The 27,385-nt window shown below is 38.3% G+C and overlaps 1 protein-coding gene across 6 annotated transcripts in view; it reads right to left on the bottom strand.

Annotated features, from left to right (window-relative positions):
• The window catches only part of arhgef10 (Rho guanine nucleotide exchange factor (GEF) 10), a 281,643-nt gene that overhangs the window by 191,734 nt on the left and 62,524 nt on the right, over positions 1–27,385 (bottom strand). For 5 of the 6 annotated variants that reach the window (XM_043679127.1, XM_043679118.1, XM_043679155.1 and 2 more), the window contains 4 exons: positions 4,564–4,845; positions 3,100–3,390; positions 2,415–2,475; positions 435–514 (listed from right to left, as the gene is read on the bottom strand). In XM_043679127.1, the coding sequence (XP_043535062.1) occupies positions 435–514; positions 2,415–2,475; positions 3,100–3,390; positions 4,564–4,845 (714 nt within the window). The remainder of the gene's footprint in view (positions 1–434; positions 515–2,414; positions 2,476–3,099; positions 3,391–4,563; positions 4,846–27,385) is intronic. The other variant, XM_043679163.1, reaches the window with a different exon arrangement.

Below are 27,385 nucleotides of genomic sequence, written 5' to 3'. Positions count from 1 at the left end.
TCTGGACTTCCATCGTTAATAAAACTGAGACACATGTACACCTCAGAAGCTGCACCAGTTCATGAAGACAGCTCCCCAGCAGCTTCTCCAGGGTAATTAGGGATGGCAAATAAGGAAATATTTGCCTAACCAGCAACAATCATATCCCATGAACAAATATAATTCATTCTGGAACCTCACTAACTAGAACATTAGCTTCACTTAATTAGAATTCACATCCAGTCCTCACTGCTGCATCTCAGCACTATGTGCCATAAGCTTCCCTACTGCCCATTATTCATGGTAACACATGCCTCAATATCTTTCCCAAATATATCCAAAGTTAAATGTGTTTTCAGAGGAAACATTTTACTTCTTATATTTATACACAGGGGACAAATTGAAGGTTATGGTGTAGTAGTCAGTAATGCCTTTTTAATGTCATTGATACATACCCTCCAGCCATGCCGTATTTGCTGGGTCTGAAGCCCATTTGGTAAAGGCATCTTCTGTGTCCAAAGCAAGATAATCTTCACTGTAATAAAATTAAATAAGAATATTTTAAATATAATTTGCATTTTTCACAAATACATTGCCACAAAGCAACAAGACAATGCATCCCTTACTCTTCATTCTCTTTGTGATTAGGGAGATTCATATGTTACAGAACGTCTGAAATGCAAACAATAAAATACTGGACTTTCAGCAGTCCTATTATAAAAAGTGTTTTCTAATGTAAAGACAACATGAAAAACTATTCAACATTAAATCCATGAAGCCCAGCTATCCAACATTTCTGATCATTTCAATTTGTTACTCTGCATAAGTATTTCCAACCTGCAAGAAGTTCAAAAAGCAGAGTTGTTACAAATCCAGCTTCTGATCTTCCACTTAAGGTCAGCTTGACATCAATAGCATGAAAACTGATAAAGGTCATGATACAGGAGAAAATAAATATTTCCTTAGAGAAAAAAAGTTAACACTAGACAGTTAACATTTTGTGCCAAGGACAGATCATGTCTGACAAACTGAATTGAGTTCTTCAACAAGATGACCCAGGCAGTGGATGAGCATAGTACTGAGGACATTGTATATTAGAACTTTCAGAAAGCGCCAAGTGCAAGTAATATAGTGCAACACGCCAAGTTAGTTAACAGACTAAAGTTTGGAATTGATGGGCTGTTGGCAGCATTGATTAAAAGTTGGCCAAAGGATAGGAAACAGAGGGTGGATATAGATGGGCATTTCTCAGACTGGAGACAAGTTGAAAGTTGTGTTCAGCCCTTGCTTTTACTGATTTATGGGTAAACAATTTGGAGATGGACATCGAGGACAAAATTCCAAAATTTGCAGATGATATTGAGCTATGAAGAATAGTGAATTGTGAGGATGATGCTGAGTGATTTCACAGGGATGACAAGCTCTCCAAATGGATAGATACCTGGCAGGTGAATTTCAATGCAGAGAAACATGATGTAATGCATTTTGGTAGAAGGAACAGGAAGAGACAATACAGGCTCAATGGTACAATGTGAGGGGAGTATAGGAGGAGAGGGACCTCAGGATTCATGTGCATAATTCTCTCAAGGTGGTCAGGCAATTTGAAACGGTTGTTATGAAACTTATCAGGTACCTTTGGTTTACAAATAATGGCATAGAGTATAAAATCAAGGACGTCATGCAACACCTCTACAAATCATTGGTCAAGCCACATTTGGAGTATTGTGTTTGTTTCTGGGCATGCTATTTAAGGAAGGATGTTAAAGACCTGGAGAGAGTGCAAAGGAGATTACGAGAATGATACCGGGATTGAGGAATTTCAAATACAAGAAAAGACAGTAGAAATTCAGCAATTTCTCCTTGGAGCAGACCTTAAGAGGTGACCTTACTGAGATATTAAAATTTTGAACAATTTTGACTGGGTAAAGAAGAATGTTCTGTTCCCACTAGTTGATATGTCAGTAACTTAGGACATCGCAACTTCAAGACTATTAGCAAGATAGCTAGGAGTGCGCTGAGGAGAAATTTCTTTACCAAGAGTTGTTAGGATTTGGAATGCACGGCAAGGAGAAATGGGGAGGGGCTAGAACATTGGGCAATAGGAAAAGAAGGATGAGAATTTTAATATTGAGGCATTGGATCATGTAAACAAATGTGTGCAGGGACACAGCACACTAGAACTAGAATGTTCGAACAGATCTTTACACAATCAAAATAATGGTTCCAATCTCCAGCCTGAATAATAATTAACTTTCGAAAGACTGAAAACCATTGGCTCCAAGATAGTACAACAGTGCCTGGAATATAGCCTGAACAATTCTGGGGTCAAGCAGCGAGACAATGAGGAGCTTTTAAAAAAAAACAAAATTGTCCCTTTTAAAACTGCAGTAGTTCAGAATTATTTGAACATTAATCTAAAATGGAGGTAAACTTACCCAATTGGCTGACTGTTTGACTGAATAACTCTAGCATCAACATCCTCACTTGTAAATGGTGCTGTGAACATACAGGACATCATAACATTATTTTTTTTTTAAATCTTCAATCTGGTACTGCTAAAGTGAGATTCTGAATAGCTTCAAATATTTGGACTCAGGATAAATAAGATTACCACTTCTAACAAATTTGCATCTTTTCAGAAGAGTTTTTCCTCGCATTTTCTCCTTCCTTCTTTCCCTTCCTCCCCATACAAATCATTTATATTGAGATATGATATACATGTGTCAGAATATATAAAAATAATCTGAAGAAGCCAAAACATCATACACTGATTCTAAGGGAGTTGGTGTTAAGATTGAGAGATTCATATGATTGCTATGGAGATTTACTCTCACAAATCACATTCAACTGAATGATTTCCAAATATTCCAAGTTATCTGACTTCACCTTTAAATATCTTTGTATATGGTTTCAGAAAATAACTACAGTGACGAGAGGATAAGGGATCTGGTGAGTTAGTTGGTTGAGCCGAAAAAGAAGTTGGGCAGACTAAGTGAAAACAATGACTAATGCTCTTTCTAAAAATAGCTTAGTCCTTCAAGAAAACATATGCAAAAAAAAACTATTTACAGTTAATGAATCTTATTGCCAATTTCCATTTTTACAATGCAGGGTCCTCACCTTCCTCATCGACAGAAACATTTCTTATTAAAGTAACAGGGGCTGAATATGTCGGAACCAACAATGGTACATTAGATGGTACAGCATATCCGCAGGGAACTGGAACACAATATCCAGCGGGTAGTGCATAACCTGTTGCATTATTGTCCTGGAGGCTTTGTTCTGCTCCTGATGATTCAACTTGATCGTCTTCCTGGAGTGGTGTGATATCTATAACCGAATATGGATTCACTTTTGCAAGTGCTGTGGCTTGTGTTGATGTATGTAGCAAATTGGCAGCAGTACCATTTTCTGCAAAGGCAATCACATTTTTAAAAATGTGTTTTTATCATCTATTAACTCAGCTCATTTTGAGTCCATAAAGTTATTTTCTACTAAATTTTCCTCTTAATTAAAATTCTTGCAATCTGCTGCTTGCTCTAAAAGACCTCCATGTTGGATATTGGAAACTAATATCTCATGGTGTCTTCAATGGGAACAGGCCACAATCACCCCAAATCCATTGACATTGTCAAGCAATATATGCCAACCTCTAAGGACCCTCATTAGCCATCTCCGGTCTAAATACAGAACACTTCTATACTGGCAATTATCATTCTAATATTACTGCAAGGACATTGAGTGGTCAGGGACACGCGCCCAGCTTATGAACTGGACTATTCTGCATCTCCAGGCTGTGTATTAGCTTTCATAGCACTCTCAATCACTGAGCCCTAGATCCCCATACAGATTCCTACATTACAATGCTTCAACTTTTTTCACATTACTCCCTCAGCTAGACTTGTCTTTTATTCACTTTTATACCCAGCATTTATTGCTTGTCTCTAGTTGTTCTTGAGAAGATGATGGTGGTGAACTATCCTCTTGAACTGATGTGACATACATGCTGTAGGTTGACCCCAATGTCCTCAGGGAGGGAATTCCAAGATTTTGACCCAGAGACAATGAAGAACATATTTCCAAGTCAGGATAGTGAATGACTTGGCAGGGAACATACTCCTCTTACCTCTGTCTTGACATGCTGCACAGATTCAATGCTGGGAGCTTGTCACGGTTGTCAGCACGCCCTAACAAAGTGAAGTAAATCTAGGGCAGCCTTCAATACCAATCCGGTACATAGAAGGGTGTAAATTACTTTTACATTTGGTACAGCTTCAGGAAAGCAGTGCTCAATTTACGGTGTACTATTCCAGTGAGTCATAACAAAGTCTAACTAAACCTTTAAACAATTGTAGCATATTTTGACATAAACAAATCATTGTTAAGATCTGTGATTTACAGAGGAACCTCGATTATCCGGAATTCAATTATCTGAATTTTGAATTATCCAGCAAGATCACAAGGTCCCGATGCCTGGCTAAACAATGTTATCCAGCATTTGATTAACCGAATGAAACATTCCACACCTGTGGCCTTCAGATAATCAAGGTTCCTCTGTACATAACTCATCTGTACTACTAATACCTTGTGCCACTGCTTTAGGGTCGGCATCTAAATCCTTTCCACGTGGGGGCAAGTTATTCGTTTCTGATATTTCGTAATATCCATGGTTCTCACTACATGTATCCAAAGTTACATTATCCTGTGTTGAGTTTTGTGTGGTGCAGTGTTCCACCTCATTCATAACCACAGGCATAGGGGCGGAGCTGGGATCTCTGTCTGCTTCTGGTATCTCATCACTGTCAAAATCAAATACTTCGCCTTCCTCTTGATCTTCATCAACGTAAGGAAGCACACTTTCTAGCACTGAAGGAAAATAGAAATAATACAACTAGAAGAAAATTTTAACTTAAACAGGACATAGCACTGTAATGCATTATTTATCTGTATATTATATATAAATTAGTGGCTGCAGTTAAGTTGCCAGCATATGATGATGCAGGTGATACATACATTTACAGATACATTTTTAAAAATTGATCAAAATCCAAATAAACAGATAGGCCATTAAGCCAGACACTACTAGGGTACAAAATACAATTATTTAAATCAAGCATACTGATGAAGGTTGAAGTTTAAGAGTTTTCAATGCCAGAAATAAATTGCGATTCAATTAATTCCTGAACAATAAGTTTGGAAGATCATAAAAGCATTTGGAAACAACTCTTAAATCTTCAAAAATTTTGCTTTGAACAATTAATTTCCTTTCAGTCCTGCAACTCCAGTTGGCCGTCCAATATGCACACCTTATTGTCTCTGGTCTGTGTTCCAGACTTTACCAGTGTGTGTTAGCTCAGCTGGCTGAACAATTAGTTTGTGTGATACAAAGTGATGCCAACAGCACAGGTTCAACTCCTGCACCAGCTGAGGTTATGATGAAGGTCCTACCTTCTCAAGCTCCTCCCCTCCTGAGGCATGGTGATCCTCAGATTAGCCCACCACCAGTCATCTCTCTCTCTCTCTCTCTCTAATGAGACAGCAATCTTCTGGTACCTGGAACTAAGGTGATTTTAACTTCATCTCTTCAACTTAATGCTTGTTGGTGTTCACGTTTGATTGTACTTACTCAGAAATGCTTCTGTGAGCACTTATTACTGATAGTTTCACACTACTCCTCAATAAACATCAACCTATTTTTCAGTTGCTCATTATACAGATAAACATATTGCTGCTTGTAGTACATTCTTGTTTTAAAAACAAAAGTTTAGTTCCATTGATTTCATTGCTGGCCTGTAAAACAAAGGTTTATAGAGTGCCACACACTGTGAAGTACTGTAATGTTTTACCACTACTGCCATTACAATTTCCCATTTTCTGGAAGGTGCCAATGAAAACTATGGAATAATGACAGATTTAACAGTTTTGTGTCCATTTACGTCAGGGCTTTTGAGTGATTTTGTTGTCACAGGAAACCTTGTATTCATCCTCTATTGAAGATGGCATCAAACTGATGATATGAAGAATCAAGCAGTTATATACAATGTGTTTTTAATACCATATCCCACTTTTTATTACTATAACTCCAGAAGAAAAATGGTGATGATACAGAAGGTGAAGGACAATGGGATTAGTTTTGGACACTCAGTTTGACACATTCACCAAAGGGCAATCTTCTATGCAATCAAAGTCTGTGATTAAGTAAACTGATTCAAATTAATTTCCATCCAGAAAGCCAGACTATTCGTTATCTAAAATGAGTTGCTCATTGACCTTGATGGTGAAGGACAGGTAGCATCCATCTTACAGATTCCAACAACAAAAAAAGGCAAAAGCAAAGTGAGAGGCAGGTTATTTTACACAGAGGGTAGTAAGTGCCTGGAATTTGCTGCCAGAGGAGGAGGTGGTAGAAGTAGATACAACAGCAACATTTAAGAGGCATCTTGGAAAACTTCAAATAATGAGTTTGTCAACAATCAAGTAGTTAACGTAACAAAAACAGCTTTAGTGTTGAAGTGTTACACTTCCATGACTAAAATGTACAACAACATTCTTTTGGCTTTTCTTGATAGAGTCTTTTGCCAACCTGGAGAGAATTCTAGTTCACACTCGGTCAAAAATACTAGTGATCAAACTTCCATGATGCTAGTCGAGTAAGCAGGTCTATTTTTACCTTTTACATTAAAACTGTAAATGGAAAGTGCACCAATTTAAGAAAAAGGCCTCAGACATGATGTGTACAAACAAATCCAGGATTTATGGTAAATACAGCCTCTGCAATTGTGCTGGACTTAAACATAAATTGGAAAGGCAAATGTTTTTGCATATTATCAAGATTTCTTGTACTGTACTAAGATTCTGATTAGATATAAATTTAAGATGGTCCTGGATCAATGGTGCTGGAAGAGCACAGCAGTTCAGGCAGCATCCGAGGAGCTTCAGCAAAATCGACGTTTCGGGCAAAAGCCTTTCCTGATGAAGGGCTTCTGCCAGAAACGTCGATTTTGCTGAAGCTCCTCGGATGCTGCCTGAATTGCTGTGCTTTTCCAGCACCATTGATCCAGAATCTGGTTTCCAGCATCTGCAGTCATTGTTTTTACCTTATAAATTTAAGATGACAGAGTTCAACAAGGAGCAGAAAACATATGAATCTGTCAGCAATGATGCTGATTACATCAAAGATATTTTGCTTCACTACAACCTTTGCCACTAAGAAGGACAAAAACAGCAACGGTGTGGGAAAACCATCAGTCTCCTTCAAAACACACAGTATCTTGACTTTGGAAATTATGTACATGTGCAAAATATAGATACATTTCAAACGATATAATGCCATGTTTCTACATCCACGAGATCAATATTCTGAAATTTCTTGCAATGCACTACCATCCAGAAACGTACTGGTTCTAGAAGGTGGCTCACCAATACTTTCTCAGGACAGTTTGGCTGGATAAAAAATATAACATTTTTACATGACCCTAATAATATAAATTAAAATGTGATTAAATCCAAGAAAAGCATATAATCAGGCCTGGATTAAAGTTCCATCTGTACCAGAGGTATGTAATAATAACATCTCTGATGAGGTTGATTAGGAAATATCTGCAATGAAGAAGCATCAGCACAGTTCTAGGAATAGAAACTATAGATTATAAAGAAAGAATTGAGATATGTGACTTTTCAATGAGAGTGGAGAAGACGGAATTTTTATTAAATTGTTTTTTCATGACTGAAGGGTTTTTATAGGCAATTGGAAAAAGTAATATTTTCAAGTTGGAAAGGTCAGTGATAAGGGATCAACTACTTAAAAATTGTGGGTGTAGGTCAAATGGATGTAGAAAAAGTTTCAATGAAGAAGTTTGCTTTAAGGTATAAGCAACAGTGTTTTTTGTGCTGTTATTATCTTTAATGTAACTGGCTTATTAGTGAAGTTACTAGCATTCATTTTCTTTTGATTTTTGTGTAAAATGTTCATTTATTTTGTGTAAATTATTTTGAGATAGGCTAATTTCTTTTTATTAATGGTCTTTGGAGCATTGTGTACTTTGCCTGTAAGGTGTGGTTGTGGCACAAAAAATGGCCTCATTTAAATGAGGAAAACATTTGAAGATGATGATAATACCATACTATGTGCAAGGTAAAAGGGCAGTGGAATTAGTTTCCAACCAATGTAATGAAATATCAGTATGATCACAAGGAGTTGAATACTACCCTTTGGTGCTACCAAATTCTTTGGTTTAGTCAGCTAATTCAGGTAGAGTTTAGTCCAGAAAGCCAGATCATTGGTACTTGAAAATAAGTTGGACCTGGCTGATTCTAATAACACACAAAGACAAACCAACATGATCTCTCTCAGAGTTACAGAATGCGTCCCTACTACAAGTAAATTTGTGGGTGGGTTGGGGCAGACAAGCACGTGTTGTGAACAGAGCCCATGGCGTTGCATCCAATTTTAGATCGTCCATCTGCCATCTCAGAGATTTAAATCCCCTTCCAATACATCTTACCTCATTCATCTGGATTTATGAACAACCAGATTATTGCAATTCCCAAGACCAAGAAATCAACTCTCTGTATTTTTTTCCTTCTTTGTGAATAGGATGGAGCATCAGAGGCTGAGGGGTGATCTTATAGATGTTTATAAAATCATGGAGGGGCACAGATTGAGTAAATAGACTAAGTCTTTTCCTCACGGTAGGGGAGTCTAAAACTAGAGGCAATAGGTTGAAGGTGAGAGGGGAAAGGTTTAAAAGGGACCTAAGAGGCAACCTTTTCACACAGAGGGTAGTGCCTGTATGGAATGAGTTGCCAGAGGAAGTGGAAGAGGCTGGTAGAATTACAACATTTAAAAGGCATCTGGATGAATAGGCAGAGTTTGAAGAGGTATGGACCAAAGGCTGGCAAATGGGACTAGATTTATTGAGGATATCTTGCAGGCATGGACAAGTTGGACCCAAAGGATCCGTTTCCGTGTTGTACGTCTCTATGACACTATAAATAAAAACCATCAACTCTCATAAAACAATCAATATTTCTTCGGTTTAAATCTACCTTTTACTATTTTTCAATCAAGACAATATTCCATTCCTTTCTTAGAACAATATTAAAAACAAGAATTGAAAACAAACAGAAAAATAGACAATGCTGGAAAAAATTGCCACTGAAGGTAGCCAAAAGAAACCCTCCTGCTACATTAGAAGTACCAAAGTGTATTTGTTGTTTAGGTCTGTCAATTGGTTTGGACCTTAAACCTTACACTGTCCTGTTCCTCTGGGCCCGAGTGCAGACATGTATGAAAGCATCACGTAGCATGAACCTGCTTCCATTCTGCTCCAGCGGAACAGTGTCAACTCCTCAGCACATTTACCAGTGGCCACTGCTGAACATCTGTGTTGGCGAAACCAAAATGCCCGCTATATTGCTGTTCCCGCTTTTGATTTATTGGTCTAATCTGTTTTAAAAGTAATGCCATGCCAGCAATGTTGTCTAGACTGAAATGATTTTTGTGCATCACTAAGAAGTGCAACGCTTTACGCAAAATATAGGAATTTCAATGAGGTGTGCTGTTAATTTTAGATATTCAGCTAGATGGGCCAATGGCCACAGTTAATGGCCACCCATTCAGCTGCTGGCCATTGGAGATTTGATGGTGGAGGAATCTAGTCCCTGGATTCCTATACCAAGTACAATGTAATGTGGTATAAGAAGATGAATATATCTTTTATAATCATGTTAAGTTAGGGAGAGGAGCAAGAGAAAGATTTTTGCTCAAATGTTACAAATCTCTTGAGAGAGCTATAATTTAAAAATTCATGGTCTTCCAGTTATTTACATCATAAAAGAAGAGGTTTACAATTGGAAAGAACACGTTCCTTACACCATAAGCAAGTTCTGTAAAGCAACAGGTAAAACATTATTACATTAATTACATTGCTAAGGTTTGCTTTTTTTCAGTATAAGTATGTGTTTTTTTTTAAATCTTGAGTCAGTCGTGTCATGTATTAATTCAGTAAATCTGCTTTACTTTCCTTACACTGGAGTGGAACCATGGTAACCATCAGAATTTGTATCAAAAGCAAAACACAGAGCGCGAAAGAAACACTGCAGGTCTGGCAGCATCTGTACAGAAAACCAGAGCTAATATTTCTAGTCCACTGACTGTGTCTCTCCAGTATTCTGTTTTAGTTTCAGATTTTCAGAATCTGCAGTTTTTCTTAATGTTTATTATATGAGAATTTGCATTCTATGTTTGATTGTCATAAGAAAGATCATATCTGATCATCTGGCTTTCTTTAAGGTGTATAATTAAATTCTGAAATCTTTGAACATGAAATGATGATTTAAATGTAAATCAAAAATCATTGGCATCCCTGCTTAAAATGTATTTCACCTTTGATTAAGTTACCTACAAACGTTCTCTATTTGGATATGTGTTATCAACTTGTGGAGGAGAAAGTACATTGCTTCTTCAGTGAAGCACAACATGTGAATGTTACTTTAATTGTTTGAGTTCAAGTCTGATTTTGGTGCCAAGCAAATCCAATCATTATTACTATTAAACCAATAATTAGATTTTCACAACTTGCCAATGCCACAAGTGCCAATGTAATACCCCTGCAGGTTTATTATGTGGAGTACTAAAAACAGTTTCCTTAGAAAAGCACAATACTGTGCTTGGAAGGCAGCAAGATCAGCTGTAAGCATCATTCTCCAAAGGAGCCTATCAAGAGTTCCCAATTTATACATTCAATCAATAGGAGTTCAAAAACAATGCTTTTGGTCAGTACCACACTTTGTAGAGGCTAGAGGCACACTATAAATGCAACCATATTCTAAAGTGGCTGTGCATTGCTGTATTAATACGTTTTGAAATCACTACATGTCGAAGAAGAACTCATTTTGACTCTGGATTGGAGTGCAGAAATACAATCTGCTTTGATCCAGATCAATTTTACTGGATAGAAAGGTGTTACTTTACACATCAAAGCTATTATAGTAAAACCTGTACAACAGGAACTTGCAACAAAACAGAAATCTTGACAGACTCAAATAAGTTGCATGTACAAATATACAAGAGCCATTCTGAAGCCAACAATGCTCACAAATTTCAAACTATGCACAGCTTTTAACTCACTTGTTGGACTTCTACTAGGGTGGTAATTGGCCTCGGAGTATATCTTTGAGAAGGTGACCAAACAGGTGGATAAGGGTAAACCGGTTGATGTGGTGTATATGGATTTCAGTAAGGCATTTGATAAGGTTCCCCACAGTAGGCTATTGCACAAAACATGGAGAAATAGGATTGAGGTTGATTTAGCAGTTTGGATCAGAAATTGGCTAGCTGAAAGATCACAGAGGGTGGTCATTGATGGGAAATATTCATCCTGGAGTTCAGTTACTAGTGGTGTACCACAAGGATCTGTTTTGGGTCCACTGCTATTTGTCATTTCTATAAATGACCTGGATGAGGGCATAGAAGATGGGTTAGTAAATTTGTGGATAACACTAAGGTTGGGAGAGTTGTGGATAGTGACAAAGCATGTTGTAGGTTACAGAGGGACATAGATAAGCTGCAGAGCTGGGCTGAGAGGTGGCAAGTGGAGTTTAATGCAGTAAAGAGTGAGATGATTCACTTTGGAAGGCGCAACATGAATGCAGAGTTCTAAGCTAATGGTAAGATTCTTGGTAGTGTAGATGAGCAGAGAGATCTCGTGTCCATGGACATAGATTCTTGAAATTTGCCACCCCGGTTTTATTGATAGCTTTGGATCGAGTTTCAGAACCATGAGGTCATGCTGCAGCAGTACAAAACTCTGGTGTGGCCACATTTGGAGTATTGTGTGCAGTTCTGATCACCGCATTATAGGAAGGATGTGGAAGCTTTAGAAAGCATTCAGAGGAGATTTACTAGGATGTTGCCTGTATGGAGGGGAGGTCTTAGAAGGAAAGGCTGAGGGACATGAGGATGTTTTTGTTAGAGAGCAAAGAAGGTTGAGAGGTGACTTAATTGAGAAATTAAGATAATCAGAGGGTTAGACAGGTTGGACAGTGAGAACCTTTTTCCTCATGAGGGAACATATCTCTAAATTGAAGAGTGATACATATAAGATAGATGCCAGAGGTAGTTTCTTTATTCAGAGTAGTAGTGGGCATTGAACGCACTGCCTGCAGCAATAGTAGACTTGAGCTTAAAAATGTGTTAAGGGCTGAAGAAGGGCTTATGCCAGAAACGTCGATTCTCCTTCTCCTTTGATGCTGCTTGACCTGCTGCGCTTTTCCAGCAACACATTTTTAAGCTCTGATCTCTAGCATCTGCAGTTCTCACTTTCTCCTAGTTGCAATAGTAGACTCGCCAACTTTAAGGGCATTTAAATAGTTATTAGATAGGCATAATGGATGAGAATGGAATAACGTAGGTTAGATGGGCTTCAGATTGGCTTCACAGGTCAGCACAACATTGAGGGTCGAAGAGCCTGTACTGTGCTGTAATGTTCTATGTTCTATATGTGATAAGATTTGTCTTCACAGCTCACTGTGGTTTACACATACACTGTGAAGGATTCCTTCTTTTTTGACGACACAAGACTGACATGTCGACAACCAGAACATGTCCGTATGCTCGTTTGACATTCCAACACATTTACCAAATAATACTCAAAGAAATCACTGGTATTAGCATAATATCACTATATTATAGCGATCTAGATGAGTAACCCATGTCTGAAGTGGAGTTCTGTTCCAATGGTGCCATATATGTCCAAATGGATAGCATCCCTCTCAACCCAGTCTTGCTAACATCTTCATTGGTTCCCACGAGAAGCATGTCTTCAATGGAATCACCACTACCCCCTATCCTTTGCATATATCTAATATGTAATTACAAACGAAATCCAAGTCCACACCTTTAGTGAGAACTTTACTTCAGTTAACCACACACTGTAAAACTCTCACACCACTAGCTCCCCATATTTATATAACCATTTCACATTTGATTCACCCGTGAATAATATATCTATCACCTCATTCCATTAGGTCTCAGGCATTCCTTCAGGCCACATTAATTATAATAAATGATATAGAAAAAATAGAAGAAGTTTGAGATGCGTGAATCCACACCTGTATCAAAGAATTTCATCTCACAGCTAAATAACTCCATCATGCACTTAGATTTACCAGGTTAGCAAGAATCATTCTAAGTACTGTTTACAGTGTTGCTTTCTTTCACCAGTGAGGCAAGTTTTGTTACAAATGAACTGGCCGCAAGGGATTTATACATAGGGGATTTGACTGGCAACAATTAGCTGATTGACAACTGCTCGCAAGTCCACAGAGCAATGACAAAGGCCTTCCTAAATCCTGAAGAAAGCCAGTTTATTTTCCCTCACTAGTTGCTACAAGCTGGGTTGCTGTTAACCAATAAATCAGATACTTATAAGCTGTGAATCAATCGCTCTGTACCTCTAACAAAATAGCAAACATTTCTGGAGAAAACAGGGGTTGCGGAAAAGCAAGTCCTGATAAGCCAATTGGTTCATCTTAGCAAATCGTGGGAACAGGGACCACTGTTTAGCCTTCCCAGTCTTTCCCTCCACCCATAATACCAATGCTTTTCTGTCCTCATGTATATATGCATGGAGGAGTTCTCGAGGGGTTTAGATTTGACTAGTAGAGTTATAGATTGATCATTCATAATTGTTTACCTGTAGCTAAAATCTATATATTTGCCATAAATTGCAATTATTGTTAATTACAGAAATTGGTCTATGCTCTGCTTGGTCTTAAAAACACAGGTAAATTTTGGATTTTTGCATACTTTGATGAAAACTTTTAAATTTTGTGATAAACCTGGAAATAGTAGGGCCTGGTTTCCAGCTTGCTACTCCAGTGAGGTGTCAAGTTTATTTCTATATCTGGTGCTGAGTAATGAAAAGCTTTATGGAATACCAGTTAGTCAGCCAATCTCCCTGAAGACCAGGAAGTGGGAACATCACGCTGATGCATAATGTAACCTGGTGCGTTGCTGCCCAGAGACATCTTCACTCTGTTCTAAAGCTTTCCTGTGGAAGCTTCAATACAGTTACAATGTGTCTTCAGATTTTCCCCTCTTGTGTTTGAGACTAGACTGCCTTATTGCTGACAAACACAACGGTGAAACTCATTACAGAAGCTTGTCTCAGTTCCAAATGACAGCTGTTTGAAATGTAGATTGCCAGGCTGTTAAGTGAACAGAGCTGAAAGACGGAGTGTGGGAGAGGGATTCTTAGCATAGTTGCAGCCCTTTATATATAGATTGTAGTCTCAGCTGGTATATCAAGATTGTTGGAGGAAGAGAAATACAGTATAATGCCAATTTTGAAAATCAGGTCCCTAAAGTTTCTGCAACATAACATCCTCATTGAAAATTTAGTAAATTAAGCCACTGAAGCAGTGCAATCTGCTCTAAATACAGTCATGAAACACTAAGTATTGGAGACAGAAAGAGGTTTTTGGCAGGAGAAGCAGAATGCAGAGATGGCTCCTGAGGCAGAAAACATAAATTTAACAGTCATTCCACTTTAACTACATACACAGAGTCAGCATTAACGTGTCTTTTTTAGGTTGGAAAGATGTAACTAATGGAGTTCCACAAAAAGATCAGACCCAGGACCTCAATTACTTACAATGTTTGTTAATAATTGGGAGGAGGGGCCAGAGTGTAACCTACCAAATTTAGTGATGATACAACTAAAGAAGGTCACGATATGATAATGACATAACTAAGGTAGGTTGTGTGCGTGCAAAAACTTGGCAGACTGAGTTTAATGTAGAAAAATATGAGGTCATCTACTTTGGTAGGATGAGTCAAAAGGCAGGCTATAGTTTAAATGAGAGACACTCCAAAAATTGCAGGACAGAGGGATCTGGATGTTTTTGTACAAGAAACACAAAGTTAGCACACAGATGCAGCAGGTAATTAAGAAGGCAAATAAAATTTTAGCCTTTATTGCCAGTGGTTTGAAATTTAAAAATAAGAAAATCTTCTTATAAATGTACAGGGTATTGGTGAGTCCACATCTGGACTGTGTACAGTTTTGGACTCCTTATTTAAAAGGAACATATACTGGCATTGACAACTGTTCAAAAATAACTCACTAGGCTGATTTCTAGGATGAAAAGGATTGAAAACATTCAAATAGGTTAGGCCTTTATTTGTTAAGATTTAAAATAATGAGGGGTGATCCTATTGAAATATACAAGATTCTGATATTGAGAAGATGTTTGCAAAAGTGCAGCAATCTTAAATTAGTGGACTTAGTTACAGAATTAGAGGACACTTCTTTAAAACTATGAAACAAAAGAATTCTTTCTCCCAATGGGTAGGAATCCTCGACCCAAAAAGAGTCGTGGAGGCTAGATCACTGAAAGTAGTTGAATTTGAATTACCAAGGAATTGAGGACAATAAGGAGCAGGCAATAAGGAGCTGAGGTCTGCGGCAAATCAGACATGATCTCAAAGAGTGGTGGGGCAAATTCCAAAGTCTGAATGGCCTACTCTTGTTCCTAATTCCTTATTGTAAGTTCATCACCATCTAAACGCAAGAAAAATTAAGAGCATCTACATCACAGGAACAAATTTATTGGAGATTCATGTTGCGGAGTTAATGAATAGTTTCAAAAATTAGCAAAACAAGTACACATTCCATTATTCTGAAAATGTTATAAACAGCAATGTGATTGTTAGATAGAAGGATATGCATGAATCAAAGTACATTGATGCTGCTGACAAAGAATTGACTCAAATCCAAAATTAATTTGATAAGCAAATTGAAACCCAATGAACTGCCCATGAGGTTAAGCTTTGCTGGAGCTGAAAATTGGGGGGGGGGGGGGGGGGGGGGGGGGGGGGGGGCTGAATGGCCTCATCTGCTCCTATTTATTGTGTTCTGAAGTAAACAAAGTTTCCAATGAGATGACTATGTTGAAACTAATCAAATCAAATATTTCTGCATTGAACCAAATCCTAAGAAAATGAATTAAATGACCCATAGGAATGTAGTCCTGATCATGCAGGAAATTACACACTGAAAGTTCCCAATGCTGATTTCCTAATGTTTACATTGCTACAGGGATAATGCAAAGCAAAATATGGGTGCATCCTTCAGAGGAAATAGTGCAAGAGGATGATTCCGGCTATAATGTTGCAGCAAACTGCTTATGACAATACTTAGCGTCTGGGAGAGAGGATGTCCGTCTATTCCCTAGATTTCAAAATGCATGGCAAATTCAAATCAGGAAGCACAGCACTTCTGGAGGTTCTATTGATGATGATAAAAGTTTGACACCGGAGTATTTTGGACAGAAAAAAAGGACTTCCTTTCATAAACAGAAAGCAGAAATGTAACCAACATATTATCTAAAGGATAACACTTGAATTACACACCAGAAAAGGGTTGACAGCTTGGGTTTCTTTGTTCTTGGGAAAGAAAAGATTTGAGCCATGACCTAATCGGGATCTTTAAAATTATGAACAGTTTTGCTCGAGTTGATAAAGAGTAAACGTATCTTGTGCATGCAAGAGTGATCGGGGTCGTCAATATAGGATTAGTGACATTGGGGAAGTTGTTACATAGGGAGTGATTGAATTGAATAGTATGAATGCATTTAGGAGGATGCTTCACAAATATAGAAGTGAGAGTAGCTTAAACTGGGTCTGAACTGTTTGTCCTGAATGGTCTCTTTCAGTGTCATGCACTCTATGTAATCCAAACATTTATTTTCAGGCATTTATTTTTGAATCAGTTTTATTGAAGCACTTTTTAAAAAAATGTATTTCTTTTAAATAAAATGTCACATTTATAGCTACTGAACATTCCTGCTGACAGGGTCTCATTTTTACCGTTATCATACAATGTAGGTCATACGTTAGGTTAAAGCAGTCAAACTATGTTACAATTAACACAAGAACAGTTTGGTGATGGAGAGAACTGGATTGACACAAAGCTGGAAGGTACCTAACATTTTCATTTTAGTACACAGAAGTTCATCCCAAGAAATGCTATCCTTCTGGAATTAAAATTCCAAATGTTAAGTCATTGTGAAAAGAAACTAAAAAACAAACCCGTATCAGATGCCAGTGTGTATTTATTAAAGCAAGTCACACGTAATAAAATAATTAAGAGTTTGTGAAAGTTGGAATTGGATGATTAATATCTGGATGCTTGACATTGTATGTTTCAAGTATGTCAGGTGGAGTCTAACGTGGAGCAAGCGTCTGGCAGGTGGACATTGGTGAGCATCATCAGTTTGAGGCTTGGGCTGTATTGATTCCTGGGCCCCTGTTGAATCCTGCCAGCCTCTATCCGTGCAAAACAAGCAGGAGGCATCTGCTATGGGCAAATCAACATTCCTAGAGTACCAAGGTGGATGCGTGATGTAATTGGTGGAGAGGAGATGGCACCGAAGATGGTGACCTCTGTTCCAGTGGCAGCGGCACAGCATAGGGGCCTCGTGCCTGGCCCTTGGCCCATGGCCCATGGCGGAGCACTTAACAAGAAGGACTGTAAAGCTGGAAACTTTATTCAATTTTCTGCCTTTAAATCTTATGGGTTTTTTTTCTGTGGTTTAAGAGAATCACTGTATTTTGTAACAAGACACATATTACAATAAATAAAATCAAATAAAAAGATTTATTTCACAGGGTTCATGTATGTGTATGCACATACCTAAAGTTCAGAGAATCCCATCCTTTCCTTATGAGACTCAGAAAAGCATCTACTCATCAGCTGTTGGAGTTTCACCAGGGTCCTAATGACATTATAGCATACAACTTAGAGTCACAGAGTAACTTTAACACAGAAGTGGGCCATTCAGCCCTCTGAGCCAATGCTAGTTCTCTCAGGAGTGATCCTGTCAGCCCCAAACTTACCCAATATCTTTGGAGTAACAGAAGTTTATTTTTCCTCATTGATCATCTCCACTTCTACCATCCTTGTAGGCAACAAGATTCCAATCTTCATATTTGTGTCTACATCTCTCTTGCATTTTTACGCATATATGACATTCCCATTCCAATCAGGTTAGCACTTCAACCAGCTAAAATAATAGGGCACACATTTGCAAAATCAAAAATTGAACAGGAACAGGATATTTAATTCATTGCAGTCTCTTCAACAGGTCTAGTACAAAAACAAATGCAAACTATAATTTATCTACTCTTTTGTTTCTGGCTGCATTTTCCAAACTCAAATGTATAAAGGCACCACTGGTGTCAGGTGATACAGTATTTGCTGATCTACAGAGGTAAATGTCATTCACAGCAATCTTTTAGAATAAATACGAAGGAGAACATGGTTGGAGAGGAGCTTTTAAACTTACTAGACTCAAAGGACAGGAAAGGCAAAACAGCAAAAACTGGGGTCAGAATCGTGGAGAGGATCTGCATCCTGACCAGTCAACCGCAGACTGGGAACAGAAACTCAACGCAGACAGCTAACCTCAATCCATTAGCAAACAGAATACTTACACAGAAGCATAAGCAATACCCTAGCGGAACATGCACCAGAATAGAGGGGACACTTCAGTACAATTGGAGATTTTGAGATGCCTTCCCACTTACTGGGAGTATCCAATACTACACAAAAGTATGAGTTTTCATAGGGACCCATCCACCCATAGGGACTCATCTTTCCTGATGAAGGGCTTTTGCCCGAAACTTCAATCTTCCTGCTCCTTGGATACTGCCTGACCTGCTGTGCTTTTCCAGCACCACACTAATCTTGACTCTGACCTCCAGATCTGCAGTCTTCACTTTCACCCATCATACTAGATTCCAGTATCTTCAGAAAATGGCTTATGAAATAAAATGAGTGATAACAATGTATCTTTATGAAAAACAAGTGGTACTACCCAAAAGACATCTAAAATTCTCCAAGAATAGAAAACTGTGTTGGGTCTGTACATTGTAAAGATAAAGTTAAAAGTAACCCAACACCAGGTTATAGTCCAACGGGTTTATTTGGAAATGCTAGCTTTTGAAGCGCTGTTCCTTCATCAGGTGGAAGCAGCGCTTTGAAAACTAGTGCTTCCAAATAAACCTGTTGGACTATAATCTAATGTTGAGTGATTTTTAACTTTGTCCAACCGAGATCAACACTGGCTCCTCCAAATTGTAAAGATAGCTTGATTTAAATGTTAAGCTTACAGATTCTTTGTAACACTCCTGTACAAATATCTCAGAAGTCAGAGATGACCTTTCCTATGACAAAATATGTGCAGAAAGTCAAAACAAATAACAGAATGGTTTATAGTTGAATGAGAAAAGTTCCAGTTGATGCTATCCACCTTGAGTCAGAGCGCATATCCTTTCAGAGAGATCTAATAGTTTGATTGAATCCTAGTGCTTTTCAAAACAAAACCATTATTATACATTATTTCTGACAAAACCGAAGTTTTGGTCCTTTATCCTTTCCTCCAACTCTCATCCCAATAAAAACTGAGCATAAAGTTCACAAATGGAAACATACATATAGTTTAAAACATTACTAATACTCTTGACATCTACCATCAAAGCAATTGAGACTCTGCACATTACTCCTAAAGGAGTCATAATATAATTAGAAGGGTAAGAGCAGACTTCTAATCAGTATTAGAAAAAAAAATTCAAAGACGCTTGGCCCCTGCTTGTACTTTCCTCAACTTTGTGAGTGCTTATATAATTAATTATTTGAAACAACAGTAAAAGAACTAAAATGTGCCCCTCCTCCTAAATGTTCTTTCCTTGGTTAAAAACAACTACTGATCATGTTATGGACCAGATCAAATCCTCTCAAAATATTCAGAAGATAGACATTAACGTTTTCTTATTTTAAAAGTACATGTAAGGTGTTGCATACCTGATGCAATTCAGTTGGTCAAACAACTGGAGTTAAAGCAAAATACAGTTTATTCATCCACTATAGTTAAAATAGAACAAAAGAAAGAAAGAATTGGAATAACTTAAGTCTATTAGAAAATTTAAAATATTAGATGCAGTAACTATTACTAATTAACTGTTGCAATATAGTAACATCCCAAAAACACACCCTGGGCAAAAGGTAAATTCAGAAAACAGATTGTTTCACATACAACTCCAATATCAGGAAGAGCACCCCCAGTTTTTGGTGGTAACGGAGAGAGAGGGGAAAAAAGGAAGCTATTTCTTCAAGACTCCAACAGCAACTGCTGAAAGCTAAAACTAAAAATCCTGGTTCTGTGGGATGTTGAGTCCACCAGGCTGCTTCTATTGTTCCAACTTTTCTTTGTAAAATAAAAGGGCTTCACAAACTGCTACTTTAGTGGCTCTGGTAGACTGCTCTCTACCTCTGCCTTAAAACTTCTCATAAAAAAAAACTAGGACAAAACACACCTCTTAAAGCCAAGTATTGTCATAGTCAATACACAGGAATCAGCAAGAGCTGTTTTAGTAGTTAAGAAATAAAGTTCAGCTAAACAGGAAAAACCATCATCAGTGTGAGGAAATGGCAGAAATAACTAAGTATATTGCAGAGAAATGTGGAAGTAATAAAACATTAATGAAATTAAAAATAGAAGATGGTTAACAAAGAGATTTTGGAAACTGGAACTAACCTAAGGGACTAAAGAGATGCAGTTATTACACAAATTTAAGGGAAAATGAACAGCAGGTAGGTATAAGTCAGTCTTACTTTGAGATGCTAAAACTCTTCCAGTCCATGAGATAAAATTAAAATGACAAACAATTAAGGCCACTGTCATGGTCACAGGGCAAGTTTAATCCCAAAGAAAACTGTACTCCCTTCTATATGTTAATGTTTAAATTCTGTTCCTTTCAAAATGTCACAACGTTGTTAGACTCAAAATAGCTGAGGGTGATCTTATGACTGTACTTCCAGGTGTTTCTGAACCACTGCACTATATAGATATTCCAGCTAAAGCAGACACAAAGGTACTGGAGACTGGAGACAAGCTGTCAAGCTCCAGCCAGCTCTGCACAAAGGAAAACATCAAGACACTTCATGCTAAGACAAGCACAAATGTTTCTACAGTTACCTCATCATCTTGGAAAGGAAACTCTGATGAGGAAAGTAAAGTTACATGGTCAGTTTAGCGAGATTCCAATTAACCCATAAAGATGGCTAATCAACCCCTGAAATATCTGTTCTTCTTATCTGACTATAACTGGATCTAACTGAATTGCCTAAATATATAATATTTGAATTCTCATTTGGTTGCTGTTTGACCACCAGTGGAATTCTCCATCTCTGTCTCTATGTTTCTGACTGAAGAGACGCAATAGGTTTTCAACACATTGAATATGGAATATAACTGAATTGTGGATGTGAATTTTCAGGAAGTATTGGGTGACCAGTGAGATGAGAATTTTTGAATGAATGTTAAAAATGTGACAGCATCTGCAGGGATTGCAAGGATGATTAGAAGATAGAAAACAAAATAACTGCTTTTCAAATCTGCAGGGCTGGATCTAGGCATACTCCGGGATGTAAGGAGCAGGAGAATTGACGTTTCGGGCATGAGTCCTTCTTCAGGAATGCCCGAGACGTCGATTCTCCTGCTCCTTGGATGCTGCCTGACCTGCTGCGCTTTTCCAGCAACACATTTTCAGCTCTGATCTCCAGTATCTGCAGTCCTCACTTTCTCCTATGCTCCGGGATGTGTACAGGGAATCTTGGCAGTTTGTATTTCCAAAAATGACTGAGTGCAAGTCCAAGATGAATAGCACTAAAATAACACAAAGAACTGCAGATGGTGGAATTCTGTAACAAAAATATAAATTGCAGGAAAAACTCAGCTGGTCTGGCAGCATCCATGGAGAGAAAGCAGATGTTCTGTAGAAGGGTCACTGAACTTGAAACGTTAAATTTGTTTTCTCTCCTGCTTTCAGACCTGCTGAGTTTCTCCAGCAGTCGATGCTTTTGTACAAGATGAATGGCAGTCGAATTTGCTGATGATATCAAATTAATGAATACAGACTCCAAGGAATAATGCAAGAAAAGCGCTTAAGTATTTTTGTGGTATTAGTTTTGTGATTCAATCAAAAATTGCAAGGTTTGGGATAAAAGACTAATAATTTAAAACATTAAATCGAAAAGCAAAAGAGACAGAGTGATGGTAAAGATCATAGTGCAGGTAGAGAACGTTAAGTGAAAGCAAATAGTTATCAATGTTTGATACATGAGGAGGGAGAAGCAAGGAAGTAACTTTAAATAATGGCTTGCAAATATTCAGAGTACCAGGTACACCCTGGAATACTTCATCGTGGTAGTGATATTCAATATACAGCAAATGTTGATTCATTAAAAGTATAGCAGCAATGAGATTATATTTATCAAGGCTCAAAAGTAGTTTTTTTCCATTGCTACAAGGCAAATTGGAGAATGAATCTACTGTTTAAAAACACTAGTAAAATTTAAGAGATAAATCATGAAAGACTTTTTTCATTTTTCATGAGTGAGCAGATGTGCCTCCATTCTTTCAGAAATGAGGTGATATAGTTTGACTGTATTCTGCCCTTATCAACAAATCACAACACATGATATTTCAGGGAGTCACTGGATTGTGAGAAGGAATGGGAAACATAGACCAACAACACTCAGCATTTCTCTCCTCCAGTTTTGCTTGATTAGTATGAGATCTTGTGAGGAGGCATGTGTGCTAATAATGTGCAACACTAAGAAATGGCTGAACACAAGTTTTTTAAATTGGAATACCTAACAATTTCTAATGGCATGTTAATGCAAACTAATTATCAACAGAGAGTGGGCACTGCAACACAAGAATCAAACATAATCCAGGGCAATCCTTTTGAAACTATGAGCTTAATTCAAAGGAACATTGATGAAAGTTGAGTAGATCATCTGCACTCTCTCCCATATTACTAAAATCCCAAGAATGAAACTTAAATCAGTACTGGGAAAACCTCCCAACAACCAAACAGTTAAAGCCAGTTCAAATCTTAATTTTAAAATGAGAATGCTGCTTAATTATTTAAAGCTATCCATCAATTATTTCACAGTTCTACACAAATTTTTATTTCTATCCTGATATTCTGCTCATCCAAGTCATTATGCTCGATCTATAGCAAACCTGGATAACGATTGAATACAGATTATAAATCTGGCATGAGCAAAGCAAATGATTCATTGCCAAATCTTCACTACAAACCCAGCCAAAATCTGCTTCTAACTGCCACGTTGATATGATTTTATAACCACAGATTCATAAGTGAGGCATGCAAAGCAGACACTTTCTGAAGTTAACATTTATTCTGGTCTCATTTATTTTGTGTATTTCAGTCATCATTATCATGTCTTCCAGAATCCTGTTGCCTTGGATTCTTTCAGTCCACATTTATCAACACACCCAGAACCTACTTCTTTCCATTATCTTTCTAATGTCTCCCTTATTCTTTCGTGAGATCCAATCATTCATTTAGCAGGCTACTTTGGTCTAGTGATTCTGTCATAAAAACACTACCTAAATGCAACTTTGTACAGTTAGGATGTAATTTTCCCTTCTTGTAATAAGTGTGCTGGTGGGTTTCTTAGACGGCAACTAACATACCACCACCCCACCAAGGAAAACCTTCCTCATTGCAGGCCAGTCAGCTCATTGGGAGCTGACAGATCGAGCATAAATGCATTTTTTCGGCCATCACAGATCTTATGCTTTCAGTCACCAAAAACTGCAGGATAATTAAAGGCTGGCAGCTCCTGGGTCCTAAGAAATGCAGTCAAGGCCTACTCCTCGGGGGGAATCCAGTGGCAATATTATACACAGTAGGTCACAGGGAGGGCATAAGGTGGGCAGTTGGCAGCTTTCAGCGACCATCTCCTTGCCCCTCATCTGTGCCTTTGATTCCCATCAAACTGGGAAAAATGGAGATTCCCCCACAAACAAAGCAGGCTGTTTGCCTTGGTTTACAATAAGGAAACAAACCAGTTTTTGACCTTGCCAGAAACACCGAAGTAATTGAGAAAATTGCGGATTGTAGCCCTTCATTGGCCTTGAATTGACCACTTAAGTGCCTTAGTTGTTGGCAGATCAAGGTTTCCCATTAACATTCTCAACTGGAATTTAAGGAGAATGCTGCAAGAAGGGGGTGAATAACTTGCCTCAGTCAGCTTGCCCAATTATTTCCCCTTCTAACCACCCTAAGGAAGAGAAACCTTGTGCTCAAGAGTTACAGTCCAATAGATTGAAAGGTAAACAATTTAATGGATCTGCTACACAAGCAACGTAAAAATAACTTGTCTACATTGCTCACTGAACAAATTGCACTTAAAACAGCAATTCACATAATATTCCCTCCTCAGTGTTTCTTGAGCATCAACTACAATTGTTGTGAAACATTTAGTTCTTTCACAACTCCCATATGTTCCAAAATGGTTTCTGGGTAATTAAGTAGCTTGAAGCCCAATTCCTGCTATAAGAAGTTTTCACACAATAAGGGACCACAAACAACAAGGGATAATGATAATGATAATCTGTTATTTAAATCAACAGAGGGATAAATAAGGATCAGTACACGGAGGATAAATCCCACGCTCTTATAGAAATATCTACATGAGAGGCTCACTTTAACATGTCATTTGAAACACAGCTTCTCTGACAATGCAGCACTCCCTCAAGTACTGCACAATATCATCAACACTGAATTTTACGCTCCAATTCTGGGGTGGGTTGGAACCTGTAACCTTGAGTGAGAAGCAATGTGCTACCAACTGAGAACAAGTGGTATAACGTGAAGAACTAGAAATTTCCTAGCTCCATAAAATCTTTGCAACAAGAAGCACGATTGAATAATCATTTTACGCTCCAATTCTGGGGTGGGCTGGAACCTGTAATCTTGAGTGAGAAGCAATGTGCTACCAACTGAGAACAAGTGGTATAACGTGAAGAACTAGAATTTCCTAGCTCCATAAAATCTTTGTAACAAGAAGCACGATTGAATAATCATTTCAGAAATGAGTCAGACAACTGGCAGAAAAGAAAGGTTTGACTCAGGTCGGTACCAACATGCTAAACTGTAGAGTCTTCATAGACTAATTTACATCATGCTTCATAGAGGTTATAGATCTTTAGATAGGAGATACAAGGAAAGGAGAGATATATCAGCAAATGAAGAAATGAAAAGTAACTTTACATGATCACTGGTAGTGATCTTTTCCTCTCAATCTGTTTTGAAGCAAATCAATATGGGAGAACGTCACCATTTACTGGCAAGGAGACTGGGATACATCAGTGTTAAAAACAGGGTGAGACAAACTTGAAATATCAAGAATAGTTTTCCACCCATCTACTTTCTTTATATCAGCTCTTTGTTGATTTTCAAGAAATTAAAAACAAGAAATATTTTGAGAAATACTATTAAGTGGTGTGACTCAATAATTTGTCAGTTTGGATGTGAAAAAAATTAGAACGTTGATTATGATTATGATGTGGTAGGCATCACAGAGACATGATTACAGGGGGGTCAGGACTGGCAGTTAAACATCCAAGGATTTACAACTTAGCGAAAAGACAGGGAGGTGGGCAGAGGGGGCAGGGATGCCTTGTTAGTTAAGAACAAAATTAAATCTATGGCACTGAATGACATAGGGTCAGATGATGTGGAGTCTGTGTGGGTGGAATTGAGGAACCACAAAGGCAAAAAAACCATAATGGGAGTTATGTACAGACCTCCTAACAGTGGTCAGGACCAGAGGCGCAACATGTACCGGGAAATAGAAAAGGCATGTCAGAAAGGCAAGGTCACGGTGATCATGGAGGACTTCAAAATGCAGGTGGACTGGGTAAGTAATGTTGCCAGAGGATCCAAAGAAAGGGAATTCTTGGAATGCTTACAGGATAGCTTTTTGGAATAGCTTGTCATGGAGCCCACAAGAGAGCAGGCTATTTTGGACCTAGTGCTATGTAATGAACCAGACTTTATAAAAGATCTTAAAGTAAGGGAACACTTAGGAAGCAGCGATCATAATATGGTAGAGTTCAGTTTGCAGTTTGAAAGAGAGAAGGCAAAATCGGATGTAATGGTGTTACAGTTAAACAAAGATAATTACGAGGGCATGAGAGAGGAACTGACGAAAATCGACTGGAAGCAGAGCCTAGCAGGGAAGACAGTAGAGCAAAAATGGCAGGAGTTTGTGGGTATAATTGAGGACACTGTACAGAAGCTCATCCCCAAGAAAAGAAAGATTATCCGGGGAGGGATTAGACAGCCATGGCTGACAAAGGAAGTCAGGAAGTGTATCAAAGAAAAAGAGAGAGCCTATAAAGTGGCCAAGAGCACTGGGAAATCAGAAGATTGGGAAGGCTACAAAAACAAACAGAGGATAACAAAAAGAAATAAGGAAGGAGAGGATCAAATATGAAGGTAGGCTAGCCAGTAATATTAATAGTAAAAGTTTCTTTCAATACATAAGAAACAAATGACAGGCAAAAGTAGACATTGGGCCACTTCAAACTGATGCTGGAAGGCTAGTGATGGGAGATAAGGAAATAGCTGGAGAACTTAATAAGTACTTTGCGTCAGTCTTCACATTGTGAAGACATGATTAATATCCCAACAATTAAAGGGAGTCGGGGGCTGAGTTGAGTATGGTTGCCATTACAAAAGAGATAGTTCTACAAAAGCTAAAAAGGTCTTAAAATTGACAAATCTCCTGGCCCCGATGGGCTACATCCTAGAGTTCTGAGGGAGGTGGCTGAGGAAATAGCGGAGGCGTTGGTTGAGATCTTTTCAAAAGTCACTTGAGTCAGGGAAAGTCCCGGATGATTGGAAGACCGCTGTTGTAACCCCATTGTTCAAGAAAGGATCAAGACAAAAAGAAGGAAAATTATAGGCCAATTAGCCTAACCTTGGTTGTTGGTAAAATTCTAGAATCCATCATTAAGGATGAGGTTTCTAAATCTTGGAAGAGCAGGTCGGATTAGAACAAGTCAACATGGATTTAGTAAGGGGAGGTCATGCCTGACAAACCTGTTAGAATTTTTTGAAGAGGTGACAAGTAAGTTAGACCAGGGAAACCCAGTGGATGTGGTCTATCTAGACTTCCAAAAGGCCTTTGATTAGGTGCCACACGGGAGGCTGCTGAGTAAGGTGAGGGCCCATGGTGTTCAAGGTGAGCTACTGGCATGGATTGACTGTCTGACAGAAGGCAGAAAGTTGGGATAAGAGGTTCTTTTTCAGAATGGCAGCCGGTGACAAGCGGTGTACCACAGGGTTCAGTGTTGGGGCCGCAGCTGTTTACGTTATATATTAATGATCTGGATGAAGGGACAGGGGGCATTCTAGCGAAGTTTGCCGATGATACGAAGATATGTGGTCAGGCAGGTAGTACTGAGGAGGTGGGAAGGCTGGAGAAGGATCTAGACAGTTTGGGAGAGTGGTCCA

This window comes from Chiloscyllium plagiosum, chromosome 3 (genome assembly GCF_004010195.1).
Source record: "Chiloscyllium plagiosum isolate BGI_BamShark_2017 chromosome 3, ASM401019v2, whole genome shotgun sequence".
NCBI classification, from domain to species: Eukaryota; Metazoa; Chordata; class Chondrichthyes; order Orectolobiformes; family Hemiscylliidae; genus Chiloscyllium; species Chiloscyllium plagiosum.
The sequence above is the reverse complement of the archived record's forward strand: the minus strand, read 5'-3'. Positions and strand labels throughout refer to the sequence as shown.